At 41.5% G+C, this 26,544-nt stretch overlaps 1 protein-coding gene across 4 annotated transcripts in view; it reads left to right on the plus strand.

Annotated features, from left to right (window-relative positions):
• LOC141805950 (putative E3 ubiquitin-protein ligase HERC1) overlaps positions 1-26,544 on the plus strand; it is a 43,302-nt gene that overhangs the window by 780 nt on the left and 15,978 nt on the right. For 2 of the 4 annotated variants that reach the window (XM_074691216.1, XM_074691217.1), the window contains exons 2-45: positions 4,265-5,275; positions 6,154-6,249; positions 6,358-6,540; positions 6,692-6,904; positions 7,943-8,041; positions 8,267-8,363; positions 8,460-8,603; positions 8,700-8,827; positions 9,504-9,648; positions 9,741-9,912; positions 10,189-10,323; positions 10,615-10,780; positions 12,262-12,387; positions 12,684-12,908; positions 13,001-13,153; positions 13,256-13,388; positions 13,477-13,680; positions 13,782-13,988; positions 14,181-14,354; positions 14,593-14,707; positions 14,904-15,021; positions 15,260-15,461; positions 15,542-15,842; positions 15,943-15,991; positions 16,074-16,119; positions 16,303-16,559; positions 16,649-16,846; positions 16,981-17,101; positions 17,215-17,455; positions 17,547-17,713; positions 17,810-17,962; positions 18,040-18,137; positions 18,268-18,360; positions 19,215-19,382; positions 19,467-19,706; positions 19,793-19,876; positions 20,846-21,071; positions 21,152-21,434; positions 21,727-22,484; positions 23,405-23,618; positions 24,162-24,331; positions 24,892-24,975; positions 25,728-25,914; positions 26,008-26,135. In XM_074691216.1, the coding sequence (XP_074547317.1) occupies positions 4,298-5,275; positions 6,154-6,249; positions 6,358-6,540; positions 6,692-6,904; positions 7,943-8,041; positions 8,267-8,363; positions 8,460-8,603; positions 8,700-8,827; positions 9,504-9,648; positions 9,741-9,912; positions 10,189-10,323; positions 10,615-10,780; positions 12,262-12,387; positions 12,684-12,908; positions 13,001-13,153; positions 13,256-13,388; positions 13,477-13,680; positions 13,782-13,988; positions 14,181-14,354; positions 14,593-14,707; positions 14,904-15,021; positions 15,260-15,461; positions 15,542-15,842; positions 15,943-15,991; positions 16,074-16,119; positions 16,303-16,559; positions 16,649-16,846; positions 16,981-17,101; positions 17,215-17,455; positions 17,547-17,713; positions 17,810-17,962; positions 18,040-18,137; positions 18,268-18,360; positions 19,215-19,382; positions 19,467-19,706; positions 19,793-19,876; positions 20,846-21,071; positions 21,152-21,434; positions 21,727-22,484; positions 23,405-23,618; positions 24,162-24,331; positions 24,892-24,975; positions 25,728-25,914; positions 26,008-26,135 (8,479 nt within the window). In that variant the 5' untranslated portion in view covers positions 4,265-4,297. The remainder of the gene's footprint in view (positions 1-4,264; positions 5,276-6,153; positions 6,250-6,357; positions 6,541-6,691; positions 6,905-7,942; positions 8,042-8,266; positions 8,364-8,459; positions 8,604-8,699; positions 8,828-9,503; positions 9,649-9,740; positions 9,913-10,188; positions 10,324-10,614; positions 10,781-12,261; positions 12,388-12,683; positions 12,909-13,000; positions 13,154-13,255; positions 13,389-13,476; positions 13,681-13,781; positions 13,989-14,180; positions 14,355-14,592; positions 14,708-14,903; positions 15,022-15,259; positions 15,462-15,541; positions 15,843-15,942; positions 15,992-16,073; positions 16,120-16,302; positions 16,560-16,648; positions 16,847-16,980; positions 17,102-17,214; positions 17,456-17,546; positions 17,714-17,809; positions 17,963-18,039; positions 18,138-18,267; positions 18,361-19,214; positions 19,383-19,466; positions 19,707-19,792; positions 19,877-20,845; positions 21,072-21,151; positions 21,435-21,726; positions 22,485-23,404; positions 23,619-24,161; positions 24,332-24,891; positions 24,976-25,727; positions 25,915-26,007; positions 26,136-26,544) is intronic. The other 2 variants (XM_074691218.1, XM_074691219.1) reach the window with 2 other exon arrangements.

Raw genomic sequence — 26,544 nt, forward strand, 5'->3', positions numbered from 1 at the left:
CTTTTTTTTTTTTTAATCATTTTCCTGGTTTAGAGGCTTCATCTTCACAGGTCCTTGGACAGCTTTTTTTGCTTTCCTCATGGCTCAGTACTCAGAAAATCTGTGCAGCTTTGGATGAAATATGCAGCTAAGGAACTAACTGATTATTTATACATGGACACTGAGTACAATCAAACAAGTCACAGGTGTAAACATTCACTATTTAGGGCTATTTGCATGATTTACACACAATAAATGGCCTTACCTGACCACTATTTCGGCAAGATCACTCATGTTTTCCAAAAAATGGCCCATGTTAAATATTATCAACTCACAGATGAATTTTTTGTTGAGACAGCAGCAGCCAAAACACATTTCAAGTGAAATGTCTCCTGAGGTAGAGACATAGGGGAAAAGGTCATCCAGGTGTCAGAGTCACCCTGACTGCCTTTAGTCAGTGCGATTTAGGCAGGTAATTTATACTTTTCTGAGAACTCTTCAAATAAAAGCTCTTTGACATTTGGGGAAGACGAGGATTCATTTTAGCTCATATTGTTTTTTCCACTTCTTTACTTGTAGCTTCTGGAAACTTACACACAAAAAAGAAGCATCTTCATTTGTCCCTCACTGTCTTGTGTAAGGCTCGATAATAAGGAAGTACAAAAAAAGTTGAAGATGTTGCATAATTATCATCAATTATTACTTATTCAATGATAGATTCAGTGCAGCAAACACAAAGTATCTGGTTATTAAATTATCCAAATAAATGTGGTTACATTTGTGCCTTTTTTTTGAACTCTTTAAATTAAAAATCTTTGAGATTTTGAAGAAATAAACAAGAAGTATGACAGCCTTGTCACATTTTGGGCTCAGAAATTTGTGTCATTTATTTTCTTGATAATATAAGGAAGCTCAGACAAATGAGCAAACAAACAAAAAAAGAGAGAACATTCCCATTCCCATCATTATTGTGTGAAAATCTGGATGTTTGAGAAAACATAAAAAAATGATAGCAGTTTGTCATTATCATCTGCTGTTGTTATCCATTTAATGATAGAATCAGAGCAGCCATCCTGCAGCACATGCACAGTTTGACTTAGTTTTCAAATTAACAAAGTAAGTGTGTTTATGAAGGTAAAAGAAATGCTTTTCTTTAAGCATTTTTAATTTAAAATCTTTGACATTTTTTTAAAAAAAACAAAGAGGAGTCATTGCAACACCGAACTCTGGACTTTTTCCTCCTTTCATCTTCTAGGAAATGTAAAAAGCAAACAAAAAGAAAAAAAACCTTTCCACCAGTCGGGTACACTCTTGTAAGAGGCTTGATGAGAGATTGAATAGCTAAAATGATGATAATAGTGTTTAGTTATCATCAACTATGATCTATTTAACAACCTTTTTTTTTGTTAAGGATGAACTGATGTGCAAAAGCTTTCAGTCCAAAGGTGGATTAACTCTTGCACCCTAAGTTTAAATCCTCTGTCTTGACTACAACTTTTTTTTTTTGGGATCCAGACTAAAAAATGTCACATTAAAGGTTTATATTTCAGCTTAGAAATGTGCCCCAGTTTCGCTCCCTGATATGACTGACATTTACTTTTCCTGTTATCACACAGGCTGCTGCATGTATTTAAAGTCAGTCCCTGATCCTGCTTTTTGCTGTGCGCCTGCGCCTGATTTAATTTAGTCTCAAGACTGACACACGAGCCCTTTATGTTTTTATTTCTATTTCATAGCTTACTGGCAACTTGCAGGTCTGGACTTGTCATCTGTAATTAATAACTAGTAATACAATATGTTTTATGTCTGTGTGTATTTATAAACACTCTAAATAGACTGGTGTGAGGTGAGAGTCTGTATCAAGTCTGAATCTTGCTGAGTGAGAGGAAAACAGAGGCAAACCCATGAGACACCCTTGATGTTAATGTCCCACAACTTCAGACATACATTTCTGGTGGTTTTGTGCTGGTAGTTGTTGTACTAAAGGGCCCATAACTATATCAGTACTTGGTGTTATTTTTGGACAAAGTGGAAACCATATAGCCCCACAGGCCTCAGGCAAGGCAAGACGGCCCAGGCTCCGTGACTGGGGAGTGTGGTCAAAATGGCATGCTGGCCACTGCTGGTGACTGGCATTCTCTCACTCCTCTGACATTTCGTGCTTTTCTTGTTTATGTCTTGTATCCTACAAAGATTCTAAGTCATGGCCTGAGAGAATAGAGATTTATATCCTGCTGATGAACAGCTGATTTTACCAGTCTGCTTCACTTCAACCTGATGATCTGTTATTTAAACCTTAGAGAAAAAATTTCATTTACAATATTTCTTTTTTTATTGCATTCTACATCTAGCCTAGCAGTTATTAAATCTTCCTGTCTCTTGGTTTAAGATTTATGAGGTGTTGTTAATGCCTTTGAAGTGTCATGAAATAAATATTGCCTGTATCCTGAAATCACCCATGTACCATACCAGTGTGCAAATAGACACATACAAGATGATCTACTTAAACTATTTCTCTCACTACCTTGGCCCAACCATAACAAACTATTTTAAAAAATTGCCTGAATTCAGATATTCAAATATAGCTCTTGGTAGGTGCATTAAAATTTGCCAAAGAGTTAAAAGCAGGACAGTTCTGACCTTCAACTGTTTCCATCTTGTCTATGCAGTGAAAGGAGCAGGAATAGATCAAATGATGGACGATGGCTGCGATTGTCATTTCCAGTGTTTGATTTGAGACAACACTACCCTGCCAAAATTTGTGCATTGCACTAGCAAGTATGTAGCTCAATTGGTGTACGCAATGTACATAGTGTACTTAGTATATGCAGTGTACTTAGTAGGGGTTGGAGAAAACAATCGAAAATTGACACATCACAATGTTTTGTTTGACAAAAAATTCTTGGTCAAAAAAATAATCTTTTGTTTCAAATTTGAATTCTTCACTTTAGAAACTGGATTGGAAAAAAAATATTACCACTTTTCTCCAGCAGAGGGTGAAATGTTTCTCTCTGACTCACATGATGTGCATTTTATGGGAAAATATGGTCTGGTGTTAAGATCATGTTAAAAATCGTAAAAGAATCAAATGGCGAGAATAGCATATGGTCCCAGCCCACTACTTACTGTATGCAGTGTAAGCAGTGTACGAGTGGAAGTTGTAGATTTGAGACTCAGCATTAAAGAAATGTTGTAAAAGACTGGGTTGTCATGCACCAAATTCTTTTGGGACAGGGAACTGATCCCTTGCTCTGTGTGGTCAGTTCTATAACATTTGTATATGTAGGGCCTGCTTTACCATCTTAGCATTCATAGCTTATCTGTGCTTTAGCACATCGGGGTTTATGCATCATATGGAAGTATTTTAAAGTGTTGAGAAATAACAGTAGATAGATATTTGCATTGCCTGTGAATGTCTATCATCATAGCCTGTCAGAGTTGCCTATCCTGCTCCCATAATCTTACTAAAAATAGCCCAGTGAGGAGAACTAGAGGCGGTGAGGTGAGGTGAGGTGAGGCTGTAAATACGTATGTACATTTGATGTCTTAGTTTTTATTTTCAATAAATTTGTAAAACCTTCAAAAAACACTTTTTTTCATATTGTCATATGGGGTGTTTTTTTTAATAATCTTTGGGCTTTTATGCCTTTAATTAGATAGTAGAGGGGACAGTGGATAGAGCAGGAAACAGGGCAAGAGTGAGGAGGGACATGCAGGTAGGAGGCCGCAGACTGTATTTGAACCTGGGCCACCTGCATGAAGGCAAACCTCATGGAATGCAACTTCAACTAGGCTATCTGGTACTCCATGGAGGGGTTTTGGGATAAAAATGTTATTCTTTTTGGAACGGGCTGTAGCATAAAATGCGGAAAAACTGAAACGCTGTGAATACTTCCTGGATGCACTGTATATCCTTTTGTGCCTCTCAGTACAAAATGTATCAGACATACGTCTTCTTAATAGTGTGGGAGTGCTGATTATCACTTAGCACAGTACGAGCTGACCCATTTCTGTGATACCCACTGGGCTTCTGCCACTAGCCTGGATGTATTTTATGTTGGAACAAAGCCATCGCTAAAGGAGAAACCTGACACTTGTATAGTGCATTTACTTGGCAGGAGAGGCATTAGGAGATTGGTTCTTGGCTGCAAATGTTGACTCTGAATGAGTCATGTTGTTTTGTTGATGGAGTGTTAGGGAGTGCAATTTTTGAATTTCATTATCTGCACATACACAGGCCTTGTTTGCTCTTTTAATTGTGTTTTTCCATGTTTTTGTGTTTCAGGTGGAGATGAGGGTGGAGATATAATGCTCAGACATGGTGCCCTGTCAGACCCATGTGTTGCTGAAGTGGCAGGAGCACTTTAACAGCTCCTGGGCTTCAGAGGATAGCATACAGACAGCCAGGAGAGATGGAGCTGCCGGGCTCTACAACAAGCTCCTCACCAACAAGGAGGTGGTGACTCTCGCTCAACCGGTTCAAGAGCTGGTCGGCCCACGCCTGCCAGACTTTGAGTGTGAGTCCAGTGCCTCAGCGGAGAAGGAAGAGTACCTGTCATCCCTGCTTCACAGCCAGCGATGGCTCACTCACCGCATGCTGACACAAACTTCCTACACTCTAGGCCTCCACCACAGGCTGGTGGTCCTCCAGAGGATCTACTATGCGCTGCACAGCAAATACCACGACAAGTTCAGGGTGCAGCTGCCCTCCCAGTCCACAGACAGCGGAACTGAATGTGGGCAACTCGAGCTGGCCTCAGAGCCCTGCCTGCCGGGTGCTCCATCCAAAGTCAAATCCGGTACAGATGTTCTGATAGAAATGGGCGTGAGGACTGGTCTGAGTCTGCTCTTCTCTCTGCTGCAGCAGAACTGGAGATACGCAGCCTCCATGCATCCAGAATCGGTGCTTTGCAATGATGTGCTTGCAACGGCCTCATCTGTGCTGGCATCTCTCCCGCCTCTCTCCTTAGCCAATGAGAACAAGATCCCATCTGTGGGGCTGGACTGCCTGGCACAGGTGGCCGACTTCCTGAAGAAGACGTCCGTGAGCAGCGGGGCTGGCGGGGCGGATCCAACTGGGCGGAGATTAGCGCTGGAGCTGCTCCTCGGCCTGGCAATGCAAAGAGGCTCTCTGAAGTTCCTGCTGGAGTGGGTGGAAGTAGCTTTGGCTGCTTCCATGTCCTCACCCACCACTACACTGTCTTCCTCCTCCTCCTCCTCGCTGAGCTCTCAGCAGTCAGCTGGTGTGGGCTTTGATGTAATCCATAAAACACTTTTTCAAATGAGGCAATACTCGGTACGTAAAGTGTTATTCTCACACTTATCTGTCTATTTTTGGAGGAGTTTCTCTTTTTATTTCACTTACTATAAACCTAATTCAGCCGCAACTGCAAGTTAAAACACACCATGATCTGTCATTGCACTTAAACAAGCCCAATCAGCCCTGCTCTTCTTGTCAAGGCAGCTTTTTTTCACTGGAAAGAGCTTGATGCATTATTAAAAATCTAAAAACATCCTGTAAGAGTTTTTAAGATATTCTTGCAGGATAAATAGGCTTGCGTTTTCTCTATGAACCTTGTAGTTTCCTTGCCTATAGCCAGGCATGTTATGTTTTTGTTGTCTTATGTTGTATTTATGTATTTCCATTGGCAGCAGTGGATAGTTCATAAATAATATGAGGTAACTTACATAAAACATGTATGAATGTTCTGATGAATGAGGCCCATTGTTTTGAGAGCAGGAAAATGGCTTCCTGCTGCAGGCTGTCCTTATTTGTACAGACTCATTTGGAGCTCAGAGTGATGCATTCGTGTACAGACAAGGATTATGATTGAGTCAGTCTTCTTGCTCTCTCCTGATATGCACATCGAGTCAACCTTTAGAACACTAATCAGCCCTGCAACATTTTTGGCGAGAGATGTTTGTGTTTTCACAAACTGTTGCCCTAGACAGCGTGGAAGGTCTACACTACTTAAAGCATTATAAAGATCTGCTTCTCAGGACTAGGATTTCTACTGTTCACCCCTAAGATTTCCTCCCAGTAACATGTCGTTTTCGGAAGACAGGCAGCTTTTTACTTCTGCTTTCAATTAAAAATATGTGACACATAGTGATAGAGCAGATAGTGACTAAAAACAGACTCTAGATTTAACCGTGATTCTTTTTTTCACACAGGGTTTCCGTGGGGACCCCGTCAATACTCAGGTGCTAAAAAAGGACGCTGATGGACTCTGCCGTCTCTCCCAGGCTGCTCTCTGCCTGTTTGAGGAGGTAGGAGAAATTTTAGTCCCAGACAGTGACATTTAGATATTATCAAAAGCTGATTTTCTCCACTTTGCTCTGCTTTTTTTTTTTTATTTATTTATTTTTTTTTTACAGATCTGTAACCTAGCATCCTACTGCCTGTGCTCCTGCAGCACAGATACAGCCTCTCCTGATACGGATAGTGACACAGTGATGGTGTATGTGTGGGGCAGCAACAGCAGCCACCAGCTGGCAGAAGGAACTCTGGAGAAAATCCTGCTGCCAAAGCTCACCCAGGGCTTCAGTGATGCCCAAATGGTATGGCTGCACATGAGGACGGTCCTCTACTTCAATCCACTGCAACAACCTTGGTTAAAAAGTTGAAAAGACGCAATAAATTTCAAACCGTCTTTGAAACATTTATTCTGACTGTGTTTCCTCTTGTTTCTTTTCCCTCCTGCTGTTTCAGATTGAGGCAGGCCAGTACTGTACCTTCTCGGTGTCTGCAGATGGATCAGTAAAGGCCTGCGGAAAAGGCAGCTATGGTCGCTTGGGCCTCGGGGACTCCAACAACCAATCCATGCCCAAAAAATTGGTACTGGAGCCACACAGGAACATGAAGAAGGTGTCCTCCTCAAAGGGGTCTGATGGTCACACTTTAGCTATCACTTTGGAGGGAGAGGTAAGAAGTTAAAGAAAGTACCGATACATAAATCAGAGGTTTCCCCAGCCTGTGTTCTTTCTCCTTTAGATTTTGATTCAAATATCTTGGGAAGAGATTGTCTTAATCAAGGGTCTGCAACCTGCGGCATGTGGCTCTTTGACTCCTTTGCAGTGGCTCCTTGTAGCTTTGAAGAATATTATTAAAATAAAGAAATTTTATTTTTCTCACTTAGGGTATTGATGGTTTAAGACATACACACTTAATTAAATCATGCGTTAACTATTTTTTGAACAAAATATGCATCACATCTTTGAGAGAGAGAGATTTTTCCAATTTAGAAAAAGGAAATCCAAATTTTTGCAGAATTTTGCAAATTTTCAAAATGTTTGCAAACTTAAAATTTTTTTTAATTCCTGCAAATTTTTACAAATTATTCAAAATCCATTTTCCAGAAAAAGTAAGCATTTTTTTTTGCAAAGTGTTGACATTCTGGTAAATTCTAGAAATGTCTTTATTTATTTTTGGACATTTTAATTATGTTTTTTTGAACAGTTTTGCAAATTTTTGAAAAAGTTAGCAACTGATTGAAATTTTATAAATTTTGTAAATTCATGAAATTTATGACACTACATTTTTTTCTTTTTTTGAAATATGTTTTGAAAATTATTAGAAAATTAAAATGAGACATTATTGGTGCAATTTTAAAAACACAAAAAAACTTCTCCTTTACATAATTATTCACTAGATTTTTACCATGTGTGGAATTGTATACACTTTTTTGTCTTTATTGTAAAGATAAAGTAGATTTTGTGGCTCCAGCCTGACTCTAATCCAGGTGGGATGAGGCAAAATGGCCCTTGTGAAAGTAGAAGTTGCAGACCCCTGGTCTTGATTGAAGAAACTAGTGAGGGGAAAATTTAGGAACAGTCGTATTAACGTTGGCATGTAGATGTCTAAATCAAGCGTACTAAATTAAGCCCATGCAGAAGTGATTATTTTCAGATTTTTCTCTGTCTCTGTAACTTCAGTTTAAAATGTTCAATTTTTTTCCTCCAGGTGTTTAGCTGGGGTGATGGAGAATATGGGAAACTAGGACATGGCAATAGTGCTACTCAGAAATACCCCAAAATCATCCAAGGGCCGCTGCTCGGCAAGGTAGGCATCCAGAAAACACTGGACAGAGATCCCGTTTAAGGTGGCACCGGGACACAAATAATACGATGTGTCAGGATGAAATGTGGGCTGTTTCTGAACTTGACAAAGACATGGATGGGATTTTCATTGTGCACGTTGTTCCCTCAGGTTATTTGATATATTTTTACCAGCAAACAAATCATGTGACTCCAGCTTGTGTTTCACATTTTGTGCTTTCTCTGCCAGGTTGTTGTGTGCGTGTCTGCTGGCTACAGACACAGTGCTGCTGTGACTAATGATGGAGAGCTTTATACTTGGGGAGAGGGAGACTTTGGCAGACTGGGTACAAGCTTTTTTTTTCTAATCCATCCTTTTTTGTCCCAGAAATTTCAGTGAGTACTCTACCATGACCGTCATCCTCTGTGTTTTTCCTGATCAGGCCATAGTGACAGTCAGAGCAGAAACGTGCCCACACTAGTGAAGGACATCAGCGGGGTGGGTCAGGTGGCCTGTGGCAGCTCGCACACTATCGCCGTGGCACAGGATGGACGGACTGTGTGGTCTTTTGGAGGAGGGGATAATGGTAACGATCATAGTGGCATTATTATTTGTAGTTTATTGTATCAGGAATGTCTAGAGTAAGCATGAACCAACGCTCAAGCATGACTCATCCTTGCAGGTAAACTGGGTCATGGAGACACCAACCGTGTGTATCGGCCAAAAGTCATCGAGGCTCTGCATGGATTCATCATCAGGAAAGTGTGTGCTGGCAGCCAATCATCTCTGGCCCTTACCTCTGCAGGACAGGTGAGATGACCCACTTTTGGTCAGGCACAGTGCAGGCTTTTATTTTTTTCTGGATCCACAGAAGTTTGATGAAATGAGTGAAAAGTCTAACAAACATTTTAGTCACTAAAACTAATTTAAATCCAGATTTCCTCTTCTTTATGGAATGCAATACTTTCATTTTATTTAGTCAGTTAGACTTTATTTCATTCTGTCAAAAAAATGAGAATCTCAAACATGAATGAAAAGAAGCAGCAAGAAGAAATACTTTTTTTTTTTTTACAATACAGTATTTAATACATAATATGAAATTAAAATAAAAGGTGGAGGCTGAGATGCGTCTTTACACTTCATTATTTTTTGTTTTCCAAAACAAAAGACAAAGAACCATAAAAGACCCTGTTTTGAGTTCCCGTTTTACCAAACGGGATGCTTTTTCTAAGCATGCTGGTTGATTTAGCTTCTTTGGTGTCTCCGTCCTGATTGTACCATAGGGTAGAACAAAGTCTTGATGGGGCATACTACCATGACCATATTAATAATTATTCGCTGCCTTTTTTAGCTCTTGGTTCATTTTTATATAACAGTTGTATTTCTCTACATATCATTGCAAAGTAAGAACAAGAAAAACACTTTAACAAACATCTCAGTTAAAAATGTGTGTGTGTATTTTTGTCTATTTTTATTGTTTCTCCAGGTGTTTGCATGGGGCTGTGGCTCATGTTTAGGTTGTGGCTCCTCTGAAACAACCTCCCTAAGACCCAGGTTCATAGAAGACCTGAGTATCACCAAAATTATTGATATCTCATGTGGAGACAGCCACTGTCTGGCTCTGTCACATGGTGAGAACATTTTTGTCTTGGGAGTAAAGATTATTTGTTTGAAGGATTTGATGAAAAATGAGCTGTGTAAATGCGATGTCACCTTTCCTCAGAGAATGAAGTGTACGCCTGGGGAAACAACACTATGGGTCAGTGCGGGCAGGGCCACACCTCAACACCAATCACCAAACCCAAGAAGGTGCTGGGTTTAGAAGGGGTGTCCATCCAGCAAATCACTGCTGGCACGTCCCACAGCCTAGCTTGGACTGCAGTCCCAACAGACAGGTACAGCCTCAGATAAAACTCTGGCTTTTACTCTCATAATCTTATCAACATTCATCTCAGTTTGCAAAATCATTTCCTCTGCTCTGTAAAAAGTGTAAAAAGTATCTGATCTAACCCAAAGTGGCAGCTCTGTCTTGCAAGATCTCAGTGTTCAGCATTATTCTGTACTGCTGATCTGCTCTTTTCCCCTCACTGTCACATCTGAGGATACGTTTTCCTTGTTCTGACACAAATGTGCTGGCTCAGCTCTTTTAAAGTGACTTTGCGTTTTTTCAGACAACTGGTGGCTTGGCACAGACCCTTTTGTGTTGACTTGGAGGAGAGTACGTTCACCTACCTGCGCAACTTTCTGGAGAGTTATTGTGATGGAATAGGGGACGACATGCCTCCTGCTCCATTCTTATCCAAAAGGTTTGTTCTTAAAGGGACAGTCTCAGTTTTTAGGGGTGAAAATCCCAGTTTTGTCATGATGTGGTGTAGTTTCTGTTGACAACCTTAGGACGGATGCTAACACTTTCTCATGTTTATATAACATGCAAAAATGTCATTTCATTTTTTAAATGTCATCTCTGCAGTATACTGAAACCAGTTATTGAGTTCTAAATATATTTCTATTCTACTGCGTTGTGATTAATTCATTTTCTTGCATCCACTCTTTGCTTCACTAACTCTCCTCACTAACTCTCTATATGTATCTCTCAGGGACCACCATCAGTTCCTCCTGCTGTGCATGAAGCTGCTATCCATCCACCTGTCCTTGGCCCATGCTGGAGGCACTGGGGCTATGGTTTTGGGTGCTCAGGGGAGACCCCTCAGAAACCTGCTCTTTAGACTCATTGATACAAATATGCCAGACTCCATACAACAGGTGAACTAACAGCATGTTCCTTATAGAAATGAGTTCTGGTTTTTGAATGTTTGGATAATATTTGGGGATGAAGGGCATACAGAAGCAGTTTGTTTTTATGATTAATAACAATAAATTTCCTTAAAAAGATAAAAAAAAAATGTTTTAAAAACCTCGAGTGCCACTGTGAGATTCAGAATTGGAGAAAAAGACTTTTGTAGTGCCAAAGAGTACTGGGAGGAACTTCTACAGTAAAATAAACTTAGAATTGAGGATTATAGCCAACTTTGCTCTGAAACTAGCTTTTTATGTTTCTATTATGGTTAATCTCCTAGTGTTTGCAAGCTCTTCGATCAAAGTACCTATTTAATGCTAAAATGTAATTGTTGGTGTTAACAACGAATTGTCAAATGTACTTTTCTACAAAAAGCAGAAAAAATATTGGAGTACCTTTTTATTTTTTGATTGTCAAATTTCAGATATTACTTTCATTCCAGAACAGAAGTGCTTTAGTGGTTTTATGTTAATCTTGGTTAATTTCTACTACTAAGGAAAAAGACCATGTCACCATGAAACATGGGTTAATCTGTTTGTGATAATGTTCATTCCAACCCACAAGCAGCAGTTATTCTGCATTGATCTGTTCAAACTTAAGAGTCTATCAAATAATAATAAGTGAGGTTATGTTAGCTCTGTTGGGTGAGTCTGGAGTTGGTAGATATGTACTGGTAGGACATAACCAGGATTCACTAACTTAACACATTACAGACATGTCTTAGAGCACTGAGCTGTAAATAACACTAAACAGGTAGTCTGCTCATCATCGGGACACCAAACTACAAACTGAGTTTACAAAGTTTGCTTGTTGTCACCTTTCAAAAAACGAATGAATACCTTGTTGCTTTGAGTCTTGCAAAAAGTTGTCTTGAAGAGAGCAAAGTTATGTTAAAAAAGAAGACGATCTACTCTCCATTTATTGGCTTCTTAAGAAATGCACGTCTTTGTGAAAGTCTCTTTCTTACGACAGTGGGTGATGATGCTCATGGGAAATGGAGTCTTTGTCTCAAATAAACTCTACCTTTTCCAAATAGTCCTCACAGCACCTGTAATGATGCCAATGGTTGTTTTGTTGCTTATGAAGGCTGGTCTTGTTAATTTGTTAAGCACTGTCGATGGATCATATCTAACTCACCCACGACAACTTTGCACAGTCATTATTTGAGTCATTTAGTCGCTTTCTCCTTATATCTGCTCTGGAGAAGCCTATTTAGTTAATTAGTCGGTAATTAGCCATTAGTTAGCAATGACTATTGGATTTTTCCTATTGCTTGAATGACACATCTCTGGTTCCTTATATGTGACTTGAGTTGAATCAGTATAATTACAACTGTTTTGCAAATTGGTTGATATTGGGTTGTTAGAAAGCCAAATTGTTTTTTCAATAAATTTCAGTGCTAATCTCTGTTATATTAAATTGCGATGACTTCTCTGTCCACCTTCAGGCCGTTCTGAACACTCTTTCCATCGGCGCTTCCCTGCTGCTGCCTCCACTGAGGGAACGAACAGAACTGCTGCTCTCCCTCCTTCCTCAGGGCCCTCAGAGCTTAAATGTCCTCTCCAAAGGACAGGTGTGCAGAATTCTTACTGACTTTTTTAAAGCATTGATTTAGGTTACTGTATTGCTTGCAAAGAAAGAATGGAGTAAATATATGACAATTATAAATTGCTAATAAAGAAAACAATCTTTCTTGCTTCTTCATCTAAACTCAAAGCATTGCTAAGCAGTAATTGTTGAAGGCGGCTTGAATGCTGTGAAAATCTGAAGCTGTGAAATTCCCCGTCAGCTGTTTTTTTCCTCAATATTACATGAAGATGCCAAAGTACTGGACATTTCTGCCTTCAACCTTTCTTTCTGTTTTCAAAGCGTCTGCAGCTGGACATGGTCCTCAGCAGCCTCCAGGATCAGAGCCATGTTGCATCTCTTCTGGGTTACAGCAACTTTGGAGAGGTGACTGTCCTGGGACCCCCTCTGACACCCGCTATGTCTGTGAGGGCCGCTTCCTCATCCAGCTCTGTTGATGCTTATGATCCTCTGCATTTAGCTGAAGTGCTGCTCAGGACGCTCCTCCTCAGCATCAGCTTTTACACGGTATGGAAAGAGTAGCCTTGAATTGTCGCATTTTTGCGCATTTGTACATTTATTTTAAGTGATTTTCTTGTGTGTTTCTCATGTGTGCACAGGAGCGAGCATTTGGGGAATTGGAGAAAAACAGTGACAAGCAGCTATCATCGGATAACAAAGGACAATCTGATCCTCCCTCTCATTTCCACCAGCTGTTGTCTGGACTTCACAAACACCTGCTTGCCCATTGCTACATCCATTCCAGCACTGAGGTATAACACAGCTCATTTTCATGCAAAGAAATCACAGTTTTGTGTGTTTTTGAGGTAAAACTGTTGTCTTATCGCTGGGTGTATGTTCCTGTTGCTCTGTAGGATGACAGCAGTGTGACGCTGCTCCGTGAGCATCTTTACCTGCTGCTTCCGTGTGCTGCTGAAACCCTCAGGAGATCCACCAAACTTTTAAAGGACAGCTCCCTGGATAAACAAATAATCAAGAAGCTGCACAGTAAGAGCAGATTCAGAATGTTTGATTCAATTCTGAAGAAAGCTGTTTAATGAAAATCTGTCTAATCTCCTCTCATCTCTCGTAACAGTGGTGTTGTACAACTCGGTGTGCGGCAGCCTGCTGTGTCAGGTTATGTATTCCTTGCTGCTGTTACCTCTGGCCACAGTTCAGCCTCTCTTGAGCCATTTACTGTCTTTGTTGGAGCACCTCAATGATTTCAATCGGCTGCTGCCAGAGACAGGCCTCTTGGAGGAACAGGAACTGGGGGTGGAGGCTCCGAAAACCTCTGCAGGTAAGTGGGGTTTTGATCTACCAGCACAACTTCATTGTTTCAGTCAGTTATCATTACAGTAACATGGGCAATTATTCAATGACTTGGGGTCTTCCTTGCAGATAAAAGTGAAGAAAACACATGCCCACAGGAGGACTGCAGGTGGGTTTGGCTGTTGGATCTGGAGCGCTCTGTAGCGTTGGCAGTGGGTCGATGCCTCGGTGGGATGCTGCAAGGTCCACCGCCCTCACTTCAAGAGAAGTTGTCAGAGTTCTGGCTTTCAAGTGTCCTCCTCAGGAATGGCCTGGAGACAGACTGTGAAGGACTGGGTAGGAATACAAATAACAGCAGCATTTATGTTGTTTCCCAGAATCCTCATGCAGCCTCATGTTCACTTAAGGGAGTGAATGTTTTGAAGAGAGTGAAGTATCAAACTATAAAACAATGTCTGTACTTTTATGTATGCAGCGTGTTTTCCTCCACGTCCTTGTGTTTTTCTGACATGATTTGTCATTCTGCAGACTCTAGCATGGCGTGGCTAACAGAGGCTGTGCTGCTGGGCAACAGTGACGCCAGGCTGGCAGAGCTCAGTCTGAACGAAGAGACCAGAACTTTGCTGGAACTTGCTCTGGGATCCTCCAGAGGGGCAGCTGGGAGTCTGTGGCAGAAGTTGGAGGAGTATGGACACAGTAAAGGTACTTTTTCTTCAAACCTGTACTAGCAAGAAATAAAGATATTAAGACGCTTTAGTGTACTTGATGTATTGCACTTGGTGTACACACATCGACACTGATGTTTCAACGTGGGTGCTTCAGGTAGAAAATAACAACGGTATTTGTACTGCACTGTGTGTTTGTTAGGTGCCCTGAGGATTCTGTTTCCCTTTTTTTGACTGTGACTCTGAATTAGTGATGTTGTTTTACTGTGAAACAGAGTGGGAGAGTGGAGGCTCTTCAGGAGACTGTTTGCTGCAGACTGTCTGTCGCTGCAGCCTGGCAGCTCTTCTGAAACACACTGGGCTGCAGAACGAGGCCTGCTGGCAGGACAGGTCAGTAATACACAATGTTGTTTCTGTGAGAAAAATACTGTTTCCTGCGCATTTCACTCTTAACACTACATGAGGCATCCTAAGTCATGAGTTTTATGTGTTAAAATTACCATAAGGGGTGGGGTGATGTGATCTGTGCTGCAGTGCAGCAGAGAGAGCTGATAATCCTCTTTATTTATCCACTCTGTGTTGACAGATATGAGCCCAGTGAGACGCTGTTAGACCTCTTTGAAACAGTTTACAAAATCAGAAGCACCCTGTTGGCTCATAAAAACTCTCCAAAGATGTCTCAGGTGCCGACTGCTGCCAAACAGGTACCATTATGTAGACAAGTGCACTTTGTCTCATAACCAAATACACACAATGCAGCTGTTTATGACAAAGTGAAACCATTACAGAAGATAAAAGGACTAATTTATGAACAACACATCCTTTTCAGCAATTTATCCATGTATTCCAGAGTCAAATTCTCATCATTACCTATTATTCCCACAAGTAAAAATGACGTAGATGAATTAAAAGGTATATTACACTATATTTTCTTGATTGCAGACGACTCAGTCTCCCCAAAGTTCGGAAGCAGACCAACAGGAGCCCAGTACCTCAGCGGAGCAGGCAAGAAAGGATCATGAGCAGCAGTCAAGATCTCTCTGCAGCCGGGAGGTGCAGGTGCCCCCGACTCCCACAGCAAATCACAACCAAGAAGAAATTACAGACGAAGACACATTCGGCAACAGCCGCATGTACCTGTCAGGTTAGAAAAACACACCTGCATGTCTGTCACCTCTTGTATCTTTGAGGTCTCACTCACATCCATTCATCCTGTTCCTGCAGAAGTCTTGGAATCCTTCATGGCCACCCGCGAGGCCATGCAGGTGCAGCAGAGCGTAACAGTGTACGAGTCCTTTGGCACCTCCACCCTTCCCAACAGCATGGAGAGCCCAGTCAGTCCAGAGAGGGAGCTGGATCCAAAGCAGCAATGGGAGATGCAGAGGGAGTCCGAGGAGAGTATTTCTTTCCCCGCCGCTTGCCATCTGGTGGTGTCCCGCTGCCTCTTCCTGCTGCTTGGGGTCCGGCCTGCATGGGTGGAACCGAGTGAGAGCGAGAACAGCCAGGGTTTGAGGAACGGAGGAAGGTAACAAAAACATAAACCTTCTTGAGGAAATGCTTTTCTACAGATCTAAAGTATCAGTTCCCTGTTCCTATGCTCACTGTCCACATCATTCCACTCACAGGAAATCAACAGCGGAGTCCTTTGTGGTGTCCGCTGATGGTCGTAAACAGGTGAGTCTCCCACTTGGTTCTAACTTCATGCCATCTCTCGTTTTTTGTGCTGATTTAGTGTCATCTGTTTTTCCTTTTTTAGACTGACCAACCCAGAACTCCACTTGGATCTTCTAAGAATAAAATGGGTGAGGAAAATATGTTCATTCGAAAGATTTGCTCAATTTTTGTATCCTTTCCAGAGGAAATGACCAGCCCTTTGAGGAAACGAATCACACAAAACATTTTAGTTTTTTTTTACAGAAATATTGTATGATTGATTTAGATGACAGTACCAGTCTGTAATCTTCATCTTGTTCTGTCTGCTTCAGGTTTACCGCTCTGCTCTCTGGGCATCATGAAAGACGCTTGGGATCGTCTGCGGCAGTGCATCAGCCCAACCACCTCCATGCCGTACTGCGGCGACAACACGCTACCTATTCTTAACCAGGTGTTCCTCTTTGTCTGTGGAAGCCTGAGCCATTTGTCACCCCCTTCACCTTCGCTGCCTCCTGCTGGACAGATGTGTTGCCAGGCAGATCCTAAAGCCATTTCCTTTGCTATACTGCAGCAGCAACAGAGAGCAGAGGTACTCATTTCTATCTTACACAAATTATTGAGCTTAGAGATGCATTTTTTTAAAAGTGCATCAACTAAATTAGTATTCTCTTTGATCAGCTGCGTCTGGAGGCTTTGTGTCAGATGTCATCCTTCCTGTCTAAGATGGAGGAGAAGAGCAGGGGTGTTACTGCTTCCCCTCAGTTCCCTACATTGTTGCAGTCAGTGCAGCTTCAGTTCCTGTCTGGATGCTTTGCTTTGGGAACACAAATAATTACCTCTCACTCTGGAGTCAACTACGAGCTGCAGCATTACATGGTAAAACTCCTGAACATGCAGTTCCAAATTTTTTAGCACATGTTAAATATAAGAGCCCAAGATGAGAACAAGAGACAGTCTGAATCATATGTCTATTTTTAATGTTTCCATGTTGTTTATGTTTCTTTTTCCAGTCTGGTACTCAATCAGCTTCACTTGACACACAAACAAACCTTCAAACTGCAGCCCACCATTTCTACCAGCAGGTGGTGCGTGTCCTCAAACAGAGGGTGGTGTTAGAAAAAGAGCATCCAGGTTTGTTCTCTATTCCTTCACATGTTTGAAAAATATTGCTCAAAGCTCTCGTTGTCCTCTCCATTGATAACTTATTTTTCTCAAAGTTAAAATTCTGTATCTAACACACCCAGGTTCATGCCAGCATCTTCTGCTAGCCACGATGTTTGCACTGAATTTCTGCTACCAGCCAGTAGACCTGGTGCTCGTCATCAAATGTGGCATCCTGGAAATCCTCTCCACTCTGACCAACAACAGCTGTGCACTCATGAATCAGGGCTGGTTTGCAGCGTCTACCTCTGGATCTGTGTTACTGAGCGGGGCTGTTAGGTTAGCATGTGCTCGTCTGCTGCAGATTCTGACAGTGGCTGCGAGGTGAGTGTGCATGATTCCTTATGTGATTCAAATGATTTAAAAAAAAGTATGTACTTTTTGCTGTAGATTACAATCCGTCTTGTTTTTGCAGCTCCTGTGAGGATTTACTGCCACTGGATGTCTCCCATGCTCTGATGGAAGTGATGTGTGAGCAGCTCCAAACAATACTGCACGCTTTCCACCAGCTGCAGGCGGCAGAGAGAGGAACAGCTGAGCAAGTAGATGTCGAGTCTGGGAGCAAGAACGCGAATCTACATGGTGTTTTTACAAAGCTTATAAAATCCTGTATTCAAAGTTATCTGGCGCCATTATGTGAGTTTGAGACTCATTTTCTATCTGTTTCTATCTTCTCAGGAGTAGAAAACAGCAAAGTGGTTGAATCTCAGCTGGCAGATTTCCTGGTGTTTCTGAGGCGTGTGCTGTCATTACGAGTAATGAAAAGACTGTCCACTTTTGTTAAATGGGTTGATCCACTAATGGCCATAATTTCACACAAGTGCACTTTAGGTAAGACACTTTGACAGCTTTGATATTGTGTTGTTGTGCAGAAAACTTTTTTTTTAACTCCACTGTCCTCTTTTTAGGTTCTCCATGCTTCCAGAACCTCCGTACGAAGCTTTTGGCTTTCCACGTTCTGGAGAGACTGTTACCTGCTTGTTCTGAGCCTGCTCAAATCCAACAGGTATGGAAATAATTGCAGAAGCTTAAGAAAATCTGTATACAATGTAAAATTCAAATTTTGAAGTTTTAAAAATTATAGTGAAGACATTGAGGATTACATGTTATCATTTTCTGTTTTTTTTTTGTTGCAGATTGTTAAACAACTCTTTCAGCTTTCATCTGTTTACATGTGGAAGGAACCACTAATCGAAAGAAACCATGAGGAAACCGAAAAAGATAAGGGGGTAATACAGCAGTTTGACTTGACCTTTATTTCATATAACACATTGTTACCATTCTACACCTCTTACTGTGCAATCACACTTCACTAAATAACCCCTAATTTTTCCCTTATTTCAATTTAGAAATCATTTTTGCTAGTCTCACATTTTAATCTAAAGCCACACATTTTTCCTCTTGAAAAACCTGAAAAAACATGGAACAATCAGATCAAGAAATTAGATATTGTTGAATAAAAGTAATGAATAAATGTAGTTATCGAGGACCTCTAAAGTGCTGCATTTAGGAAGAAGTGAAACTTACTCCTGGCAGTAGTGAAATTCAAACAGCAGGACCTTGGATTGAACAGATGGACCTGTGCATGTAGGAGTGCTGCCTGATGACAGAAAAATATCAACAAATTTAATTAGTGTCACATTATACAAGAATGGGTATTTAAAAAATTAGGGATTGCAGAATCACTGTCATACGAGGACTTATGCATTGAATCTTCTTTGGTTTATTTATTAAGATTTTTTTAAATCACAATTAAGGCCCGACATGGACTTTCCCTTCCTTATGTTTCTGAGCTTTTATCCCCCATGAGCCTGGATGCAGTCTGAGATCTGCTTTAACTGGCTGCTCCAAAGTCTAAACTATAAACTCAAGTTGAAAGAGGAAATATATTTCTCAAATCAAGACATATCTTTATACAAAAGTTATCATTCTGTGATTTTTATTCCAATTTTTGATATTTTACCCCTCTGCTTCTCTTGCCTTTCTGCATTTGATATCTGTTTTTTTTTTGTGAAGCACTGTTTTACCTGAATATAAAAGTATTGTAAAATTGAAGTTATTATGTAATGTCTGTGTCTTGCAGAATCATGGCAGCTATGATGAATGTATTCCCATTGGAGACTTTTCCTTCGACCCTCACAAGCTGATCTGCTGTTCTTTGGAGAGTGGTAACATCCTGTCGCATGGTTCAGGGGGGAAAGGTTACGGCCTGGCAACCACCGCCATCACTTCTGGCTGTTTTATTTGGAAAGTACGGACCAGTGTTTACTCAAAATGTTTATTGACAGATAAAAAGTGTTAAATGACCTGACCTATACCAAACTTCTCTCCTCAGTTTTATATAACCAAAGAGAACAGAGGCAACGAGGGAACATGTATCGGCGTTTCACGCTGGCCCGTTAGAGATCACAACCATCACACCACCACTGACATGTGGCTGTATCGAGCCTACAGTGGGAACCTGTACCATGGAGGAGAACTGGTTCGCACGCTTCCTTCTTTTACCCAGGGGGACACCATCACATGCATCCTGGACATGGAGGCTCACACCATTTCATTCGCCAAGAATGACAAGGTTTCAAGCAACACATATTCAGGCATTAAAGTCTCATTGACTGTTTATTGCTCCTTATATTAACTGTGTTTCTGTTTGTCTACTAGGAGCCTAAATTGGCGTTTGAAAGTGTGGTTGCTTCTGAGCTGTACCCATGTGTGTTATTCTACAGCAGCAATCCTGGGGAGAAGGTACACAACACACCTGACACACTGCAAAAACTGACATCTAACCAAGTGTTTTTGTCTTATCTTCAATAAATAATGTCTTATTAGGTTAATGTGGGCCACATTTACCTGAAAAGTCAAGAAAAGTTACTTATTTCAAGATATTCAGACAAAAATGCCAACTCAATGGCTTCTATAGAGTAAATAAATGTGCTATTTATTTGCAGATGTTTTTACACTTTTGCTAGTAATTTGGTGTAATTTTTGTCTTTTATTTTCTTAAATAAGAACATTTTTCTGGACTTGTCAAGTGACATTAAGTCAGACACTGTTTTTACCAAACATAAGACAAACACTCGCTTAGATTAATTTTTACCTCTACCAAGGAGGTTATGTTTTTGGGAGAGTTTGTCTATTTTTTTGTCTGTGAACAAGATACTCAAAAAGTTAATGAAATTTTCATGAAATGTTTAAAATGGGATAAGGAAGAAGTGATTCATTTGTGAGATAGGGCCGTTTTTACCATATGTGCATATAACTCCATGATAAATGGTCGGATTGCTTTGCAAAACAATACAAGACAAGGTCACCATAATTTCTGACAGATGTAAAAGTACGATCCAGATCCTTGTAATATTCTGGATACTAAGATACGGAATATGAAATATGTACTGGGTCTTCATCATTTTCAACACTGTCAGGTAACAAATTATTGTACAAACCTGCAGCTAACACCAAATTGTAGCAGACAGTCTGCTGAAAGGGAGTATAACATTAAAGTAGGACCAAGGTGTTGCGTGACAATCACAATATGCTTGGTGGAGGTCTGCGCTCTCTGAGTGCTTTTCTAGTTTTTTTCAGTGTAGATGCAACATTTTGGTTTAACTAACCTTTGACCACGGTTAAAAAGTCAGTTCAATGTAATCCAAAGAAACTGCTCAATTTCAAATACTGATTTGAGGAGGCTAAAATATGTCTCTGTCTTTTCCACAGGTGGCGCTACGTGACCTTCAAATGCGAGGCATGCCCAGTAATCTTCTTCCGGGAGATCCCTTCTGCAGCCCCAGAGCAACAGTGCTGCTGGAGTCAACCGTGCACCTCCTCCGTCGTCTCCATCAGTGTGATCATTGGGCTTCACACATTAGCGAGTACATCCATACACACCTGGAGCTCATTGGCCCGCTGCTGAAGGAGGGAGACTTAGGGAGCTACAGTGCAGGTCAGGCATAGACCAGAATTAGATCACACTTTAGTTTGATTGCAAAGCATTTTCTAAGACTTTCTGTCTTTCATTTTTAGGTCTCGGCTCCTCTGAGAAGGAAGACAGTGAGAGAGATGCTGCAGGGGATGATTCAGCAGAATCGCTGTCACATCATCGCTCTCTGTCAGATGCCAAATTGGCTGCTCTTTGCACTGAAGTGTGGCCGGTCCTCGCTATGATTGGAGGTGTGGACAACGGTCTTCGTGCTGGGGGTCTGTGCCGGCACAAACCCAGCGGGCGACGGGCCATTCTGCTGGGAGTTCTGAAAGAGGGAAGCACTCTGGCCAAGCTTCAGTGGGAGGAGACGGATCTCTCTGTCAGGTACTACACATTAATGAATGAATGTGATTTTTCTCATTTACATCCATTTTAATAATCTTGTATTTTTCTTGTCTTGGTCCTTTCAGCATGTTTATGACTGTTTTTCTTTTCTGTTAGTTTTCTTTGTCCTTTACTGTCTAACATTTTACTTTATTTTACCATTCACCCCCTGAATCTTACTTTCTTCTTGCTTCTTCCTCTTCATTCTTGATCCATGTTCCCCTCTTGAATCCGTCCTGCTGTCACTCCATGCTGTATCTGTGGGTTCTTCCCATCCTTCCCAATAACTAAGCTACATGAATTCTTGGTCACCTAGCGACACACCGATCATCTCGCTGGAGCCCTGCGATGTCTCCTGCTGCAGCGTCACCCAGCTGGGAGGCCTCAAACCAACGGTGCTGTTAGATCTGATTTATTTGATGGGGCTTCTGGAGGAACAGGGCTGGCTCGGGGCAAATGTGGCCCCTAAGAGGAAACACTCAGAGGAGAGCATGAAGGAGAGTGAGGTGCAGAGTCGTTTGGATGGAGACGTGAGTCAGGAAGACGAGAAGAAGAAGTTTAAAGAGAGTGCTGAAACAGACCCCTTCTCATCACAGACTCCAAACAAAGATGTTTCAAAGCCTGCTGATCATCAGGAGTCAACATGTTCAACACACACACCCCAAAACTCCAAACTGGATGCCTTCTCCATTGAACTCCGAGCAGTTAGAGTCTCATACCTTCTTACCGGAGCTTTAAAAACCCTTACCGTCATTTTTAGTTGTGAGAAGCTCTCAGATTTGCTTCTGGTACCGAAGCATGAACCTCCCAACCCTGCAGCAAGTCCCCTAACAAGTCCAAACCCTGACCAGGTGAAGAGCAGCAGCAAACAGTGGGATGAGAGCGCTGAGCTGCGGTCAGTGCTGCAGTACGTGGTGCAGAGCATGGTGAAGTGGGCTGTGAGGCCGTGTCCCATCAAACAGAGCGTTTCTCTGGCTGACCTGGAGAGGGCGCAGGTCATGATCTACAAAGGAGCCATCAACAGGATGCAGGAGGACAAAGAACACAAAGGTATGTCGAGCTGTGGTTTAGGTAAAAGGTACTTTTCTGATAAGTTTAGTAGAGTTGTTGTCCAAATGGTTGCACAGTCTTATCCAGATACAGCTGTTGGAGCTGTTGAACAACTGAACCTCGTCTCTAGAACAAAGATGACACCAGTGTAACTTAACTATCAAAGAAACAAATGATCAAAATCTCTTTGTGATATTTACAAAAAGTGCTTGAGGAGTGATATGTTGCTTAAAACGGTTGTCAAAGAGTTTTTTTGTCTGTTAGACAGAAAGGATTTAGTTTTAGCTGCTGCTTTGATTTAATCTCCTTTCATCTGCTTACCAGTCTGCTTTTCCCGGAGAATGAATTAAAGACTGTCTCAATTTGAAGGACAGCAACAAATCCAGAGATAATTGACTTAAAACAAGAAAAAGCATCAAAATCTCTGGGTGGAGTGGCTAGTTTGCAGCTGTCATCAGATTGTAAAACATTCTTGTAACACATCTTTGGAAAGACAATGTTGAAATGTTAAAATCAACAAAAAATGAGATTAGAGGTGCACTGATCCCAGCCTGGTGGTGTGTGTCAGTCTGATACTGACTCAGAAAGGTAGATTGGTTATCAGTGACAAAGGCAGGTCGATTCTTCTTCAAAAAGGAATAAGTGTGTATCATGTCATCAAGCCTGAAGTTGGCAAAAACATTGTTAGTCTTTTCCTCATATAAGAGATAGAGAATGTTGATCAGTTTTGGTATTGGCCGATAATAAAACCATGGTGCTGATAAAGGAACCAGGACTTAAAAAGTTGTGTCCCAATATGAGATCACAAATACCAATGTACAATCAGCTCATGAACCCGACTCAGACTTTTGGAAAGACTTGAAAAGATTCTTGGTTTGTGTCTCAGATCAAGATAAACTTTCCACTTTCTCTCCTTGCAGAATCGGGCCACCACTCGGCTTCTCAGCCCGTCTCCAAGTCCTCCAGCTCTGTGTCCCTCTACAGTGCCGGCTCCGAAGGCACAGCCATCTTCGGCCAATCAAACAGAGCCTCCGCCTCCTCCTCCAACACCGACTTAGCTTCCTCTCTGCCGACAAACCTGCACGCGGATGCCCTGGATAGTTTCAACCCTTTCTTCCCCATCAGCCTCCTCCAGTGAGTACACTTTGCGTTTTCATTTGTTTTCTACGAGGGAACAAACTCAGTTACTCTGACTCTTGTTGTTTTGTGACTGATAACTACAAACCTGCATCTTTTGGCAGCAACAGCTATCCTGAAGTCGAGGGAACTGGTGAGTTAGGATGTATAGAAGTAAGAGAGTGAGGGTTTTGCCTTCTCTGCCTTAAATCTTCGCTGCGGCCCGGCCTGCTTGTTCTCCCCCTAACACAGCCAGCTGACTGAAGTGTTAATGTTGTTACTGCTTCAGAGGCTAAATGAACAGCTTCAGGTTTAAAGTATAGAGCAGAAAATGAAATCAAGCACTTCAGTTCACCGTCTCTGAAAGTGTTTGATGCCCCAAGAGCAAATACCAGACCTTAGCATGAGATAGATAAAGATACATGCTTGGTTGATGATTTTAGGTACAAGGGTAAAAAAAAGTACGTCAGATTCCTTCTCATTCAGATATTTGTTCAGGACTGAAAAGTGGTCACGCAGCACCACTTCTCTGTGTTATTACTCTATCTTCACTTTCTCTAGGCACATGGTCTTAACTCGGTTTCCCACGCTTACCGGTCTGGTTAGCACCGCCCCTGTGCTGCACCCTTGCTTCAGCCTGGCCAGCTCTGCTTCTTGTGACGCCTTCACAGAGCAGCAGACTAGCTTCATGGAACCAGGTCCCTGCAGCACACAGGCCAGGAGCAGCCTGGGTAAGACGCAGCGCAGTGACCTTTATGGGGGAAAAGCTGTTAAATGTCTCCTGGTTTAAAGTGGGTGATAGAGTTTGTTTAAAGTTGCAGTCATGCAGGTAAAATCTTAATCTTTTCCCCATGCTGGCTTCATGTTTATTAAAGTCCACACACAGTGTAGTGGGAACTGTCTGTCTCTTGCATGGTCCTCTTTGTTCACAACCAAGCTGCTGTTTCAAACAGCATGTGTTGACACAGTTATTGAACCTTCAGTCTCATGCATGAAGCAGTTTGTGCACTCACATGCTTGAATGGCACCATTTGTTTCATCATCACTTCTTTTGGTTTCAGTACAAATCATCCAAGGATGATGACTTACTGATAATAAATATGGAAATATTTCTGTTAACAGAGTTAGGTTTTGTAGGATTAATCATTTAGAATAACAATTGGACTTTTTTAATCCAGATTTCGTCTGATGATCTTAAACAGTCTGCATGTTAAAAAAAAAAATCTTCCAGCTGTGAGTTTGTTTTGTTTTCTGTTTTTTGTCTACTTTTACTTTTCTCCTTAATCACCAGAACGGACACAAATGTTTGTCACCAGTCGGTTGCTAGAAATGGGATTCTCTATGAGACATATCTACTGGGCCATGGAGGCAGCAGGTACTGCTTTGTGATTCTGTTTTATGTGCTTTCTATTTTTAACATCTGTCCTTCACCGTGTGCTGCAGCCTGTTTACAGATACAAAGAAAAGTGTGAATCTGAATGTTTTAAGTTGTGTTGTGGATTTAAACCTTAATATAATACAAGTTATTCACTGTGTCTCAGGGACTTCATCATCTGGAACAATGTACTGTAATTCGACTGATAACTGTCAGATTTTGCCAACTTGTCAACAAACAATGTAAAATTTATCAAACCTTCAAACATTTTTGTCCAAGTTTTCAGTGACAGTTTCCCCACTTCGTAAAAGTCTTACCTCACGCATGGCACAGAACTTGCATGAGTTTTAAGTGGAAGACAGTGAAAGCATTTGTACACATTGCACCCAAAAAAACACAGAAGTGTTTTCAGTGTCACCTTTTATCTACTACCCAAAGAGCTGGAATGCTGTGATGTTAATATATGCTCAACAAAATTTTCAGGTCAACATCTGATCCATTGTATTTGCACTTTTTTTAGTGAAATTATTTTACACTTCGACCCACCTTTTTTGGGATCGTAAATTCCCACATTATCAAATTCAAAGGCCTTGCCATGCACATTATTTTACACTTAGTGTTCTCAAACACCACATCATCAGAGCAGGTGTGTGAACTCATCCTCAGAAAGCTCACAGACACACAATCATCTGACAGTGCAGTGCTCTATAATCCATCTTCTTCCTTCTGACCTTCATTGTGGTCCCGCCCAGATGTAGCAGGTGACCTAGACTCTCAAACCATTGAGGTGTTGGCCAGCTGGATGCTGGAGCACCCGCTGACTGAAGAGCAGCAGGCCGCTGAATCAGCTGGACCAGAGGGTGCCCCTGACACCCCATCACCAGATGGGCCAGAGACGGTACAATGTCCTGAGCGACCCACCAGTCAACCCAGTGAAAGGTCGGGGACTTCAGAAACATACTGTTTCCATCTTTACTATTACCATGGCCTCATAACTCTCTATAAAGAGCTCTGTGTTGTTGTTTTTTTCAGTTTGTTGCCTGGACTTGACTGGATTGAGAGGGAGAACTTCTTAGATGTCCACCTTACAAGGAATAGACCTCCTCCAGCTCGGCGACGCCGCTCAGGACCCACTCAGAGAACGTCCTTCAGGAGAGCAGGTCAGTGAGGCAACAGAAATAAATGTTTGTTTTCTGTCAAGTGGACAAACAAAACCAACGTTTATCTGGTAACATCTCACTTAACTACATTTGGACTGTGCATAGGATGCTTGTATAAAGCTAGAGCTAAAAAAAAAATCAACAGCTGAGGTCTTAAAATGAATGTATTTATCATGATGTGAAAATGTGAGGGTTCAAAAACCTCCTTGGAGGACACTAGACTACTAATTTCTGATGAAATCCAGATCCTGATCCTGCCACAAAAAAAACTAAGATACTTTCCTCATATCGCCCCCTAATGGAGAACACTTTCTTTGAGAATAAGTAGATTTTGCTGATGTTTATGCAGCACATAACGCTGCAGAAAACTAACCACTTATCTGGTATCAGGAGACAGTTGCTGACTCTT

Source organism: Halichoeres trimaculatus, unplaced genomic scaffold (assembly GCF_033239565.1).
Source record: "Halichoeres trimaculatus isolate MK-OKI-2021-1 unplaced genomic scaffold, fHalTri1.1 fHalTri1_scaffold_16, whole genome shotgun sequence".
Classification (NCBI taxonomy): domain Eukaryota; kingdom Metazoa; phylum Chordata; class Actinopteri; order Labriformes; family Labridae; genus Halichoeres; species Halichoeres trimaculatus.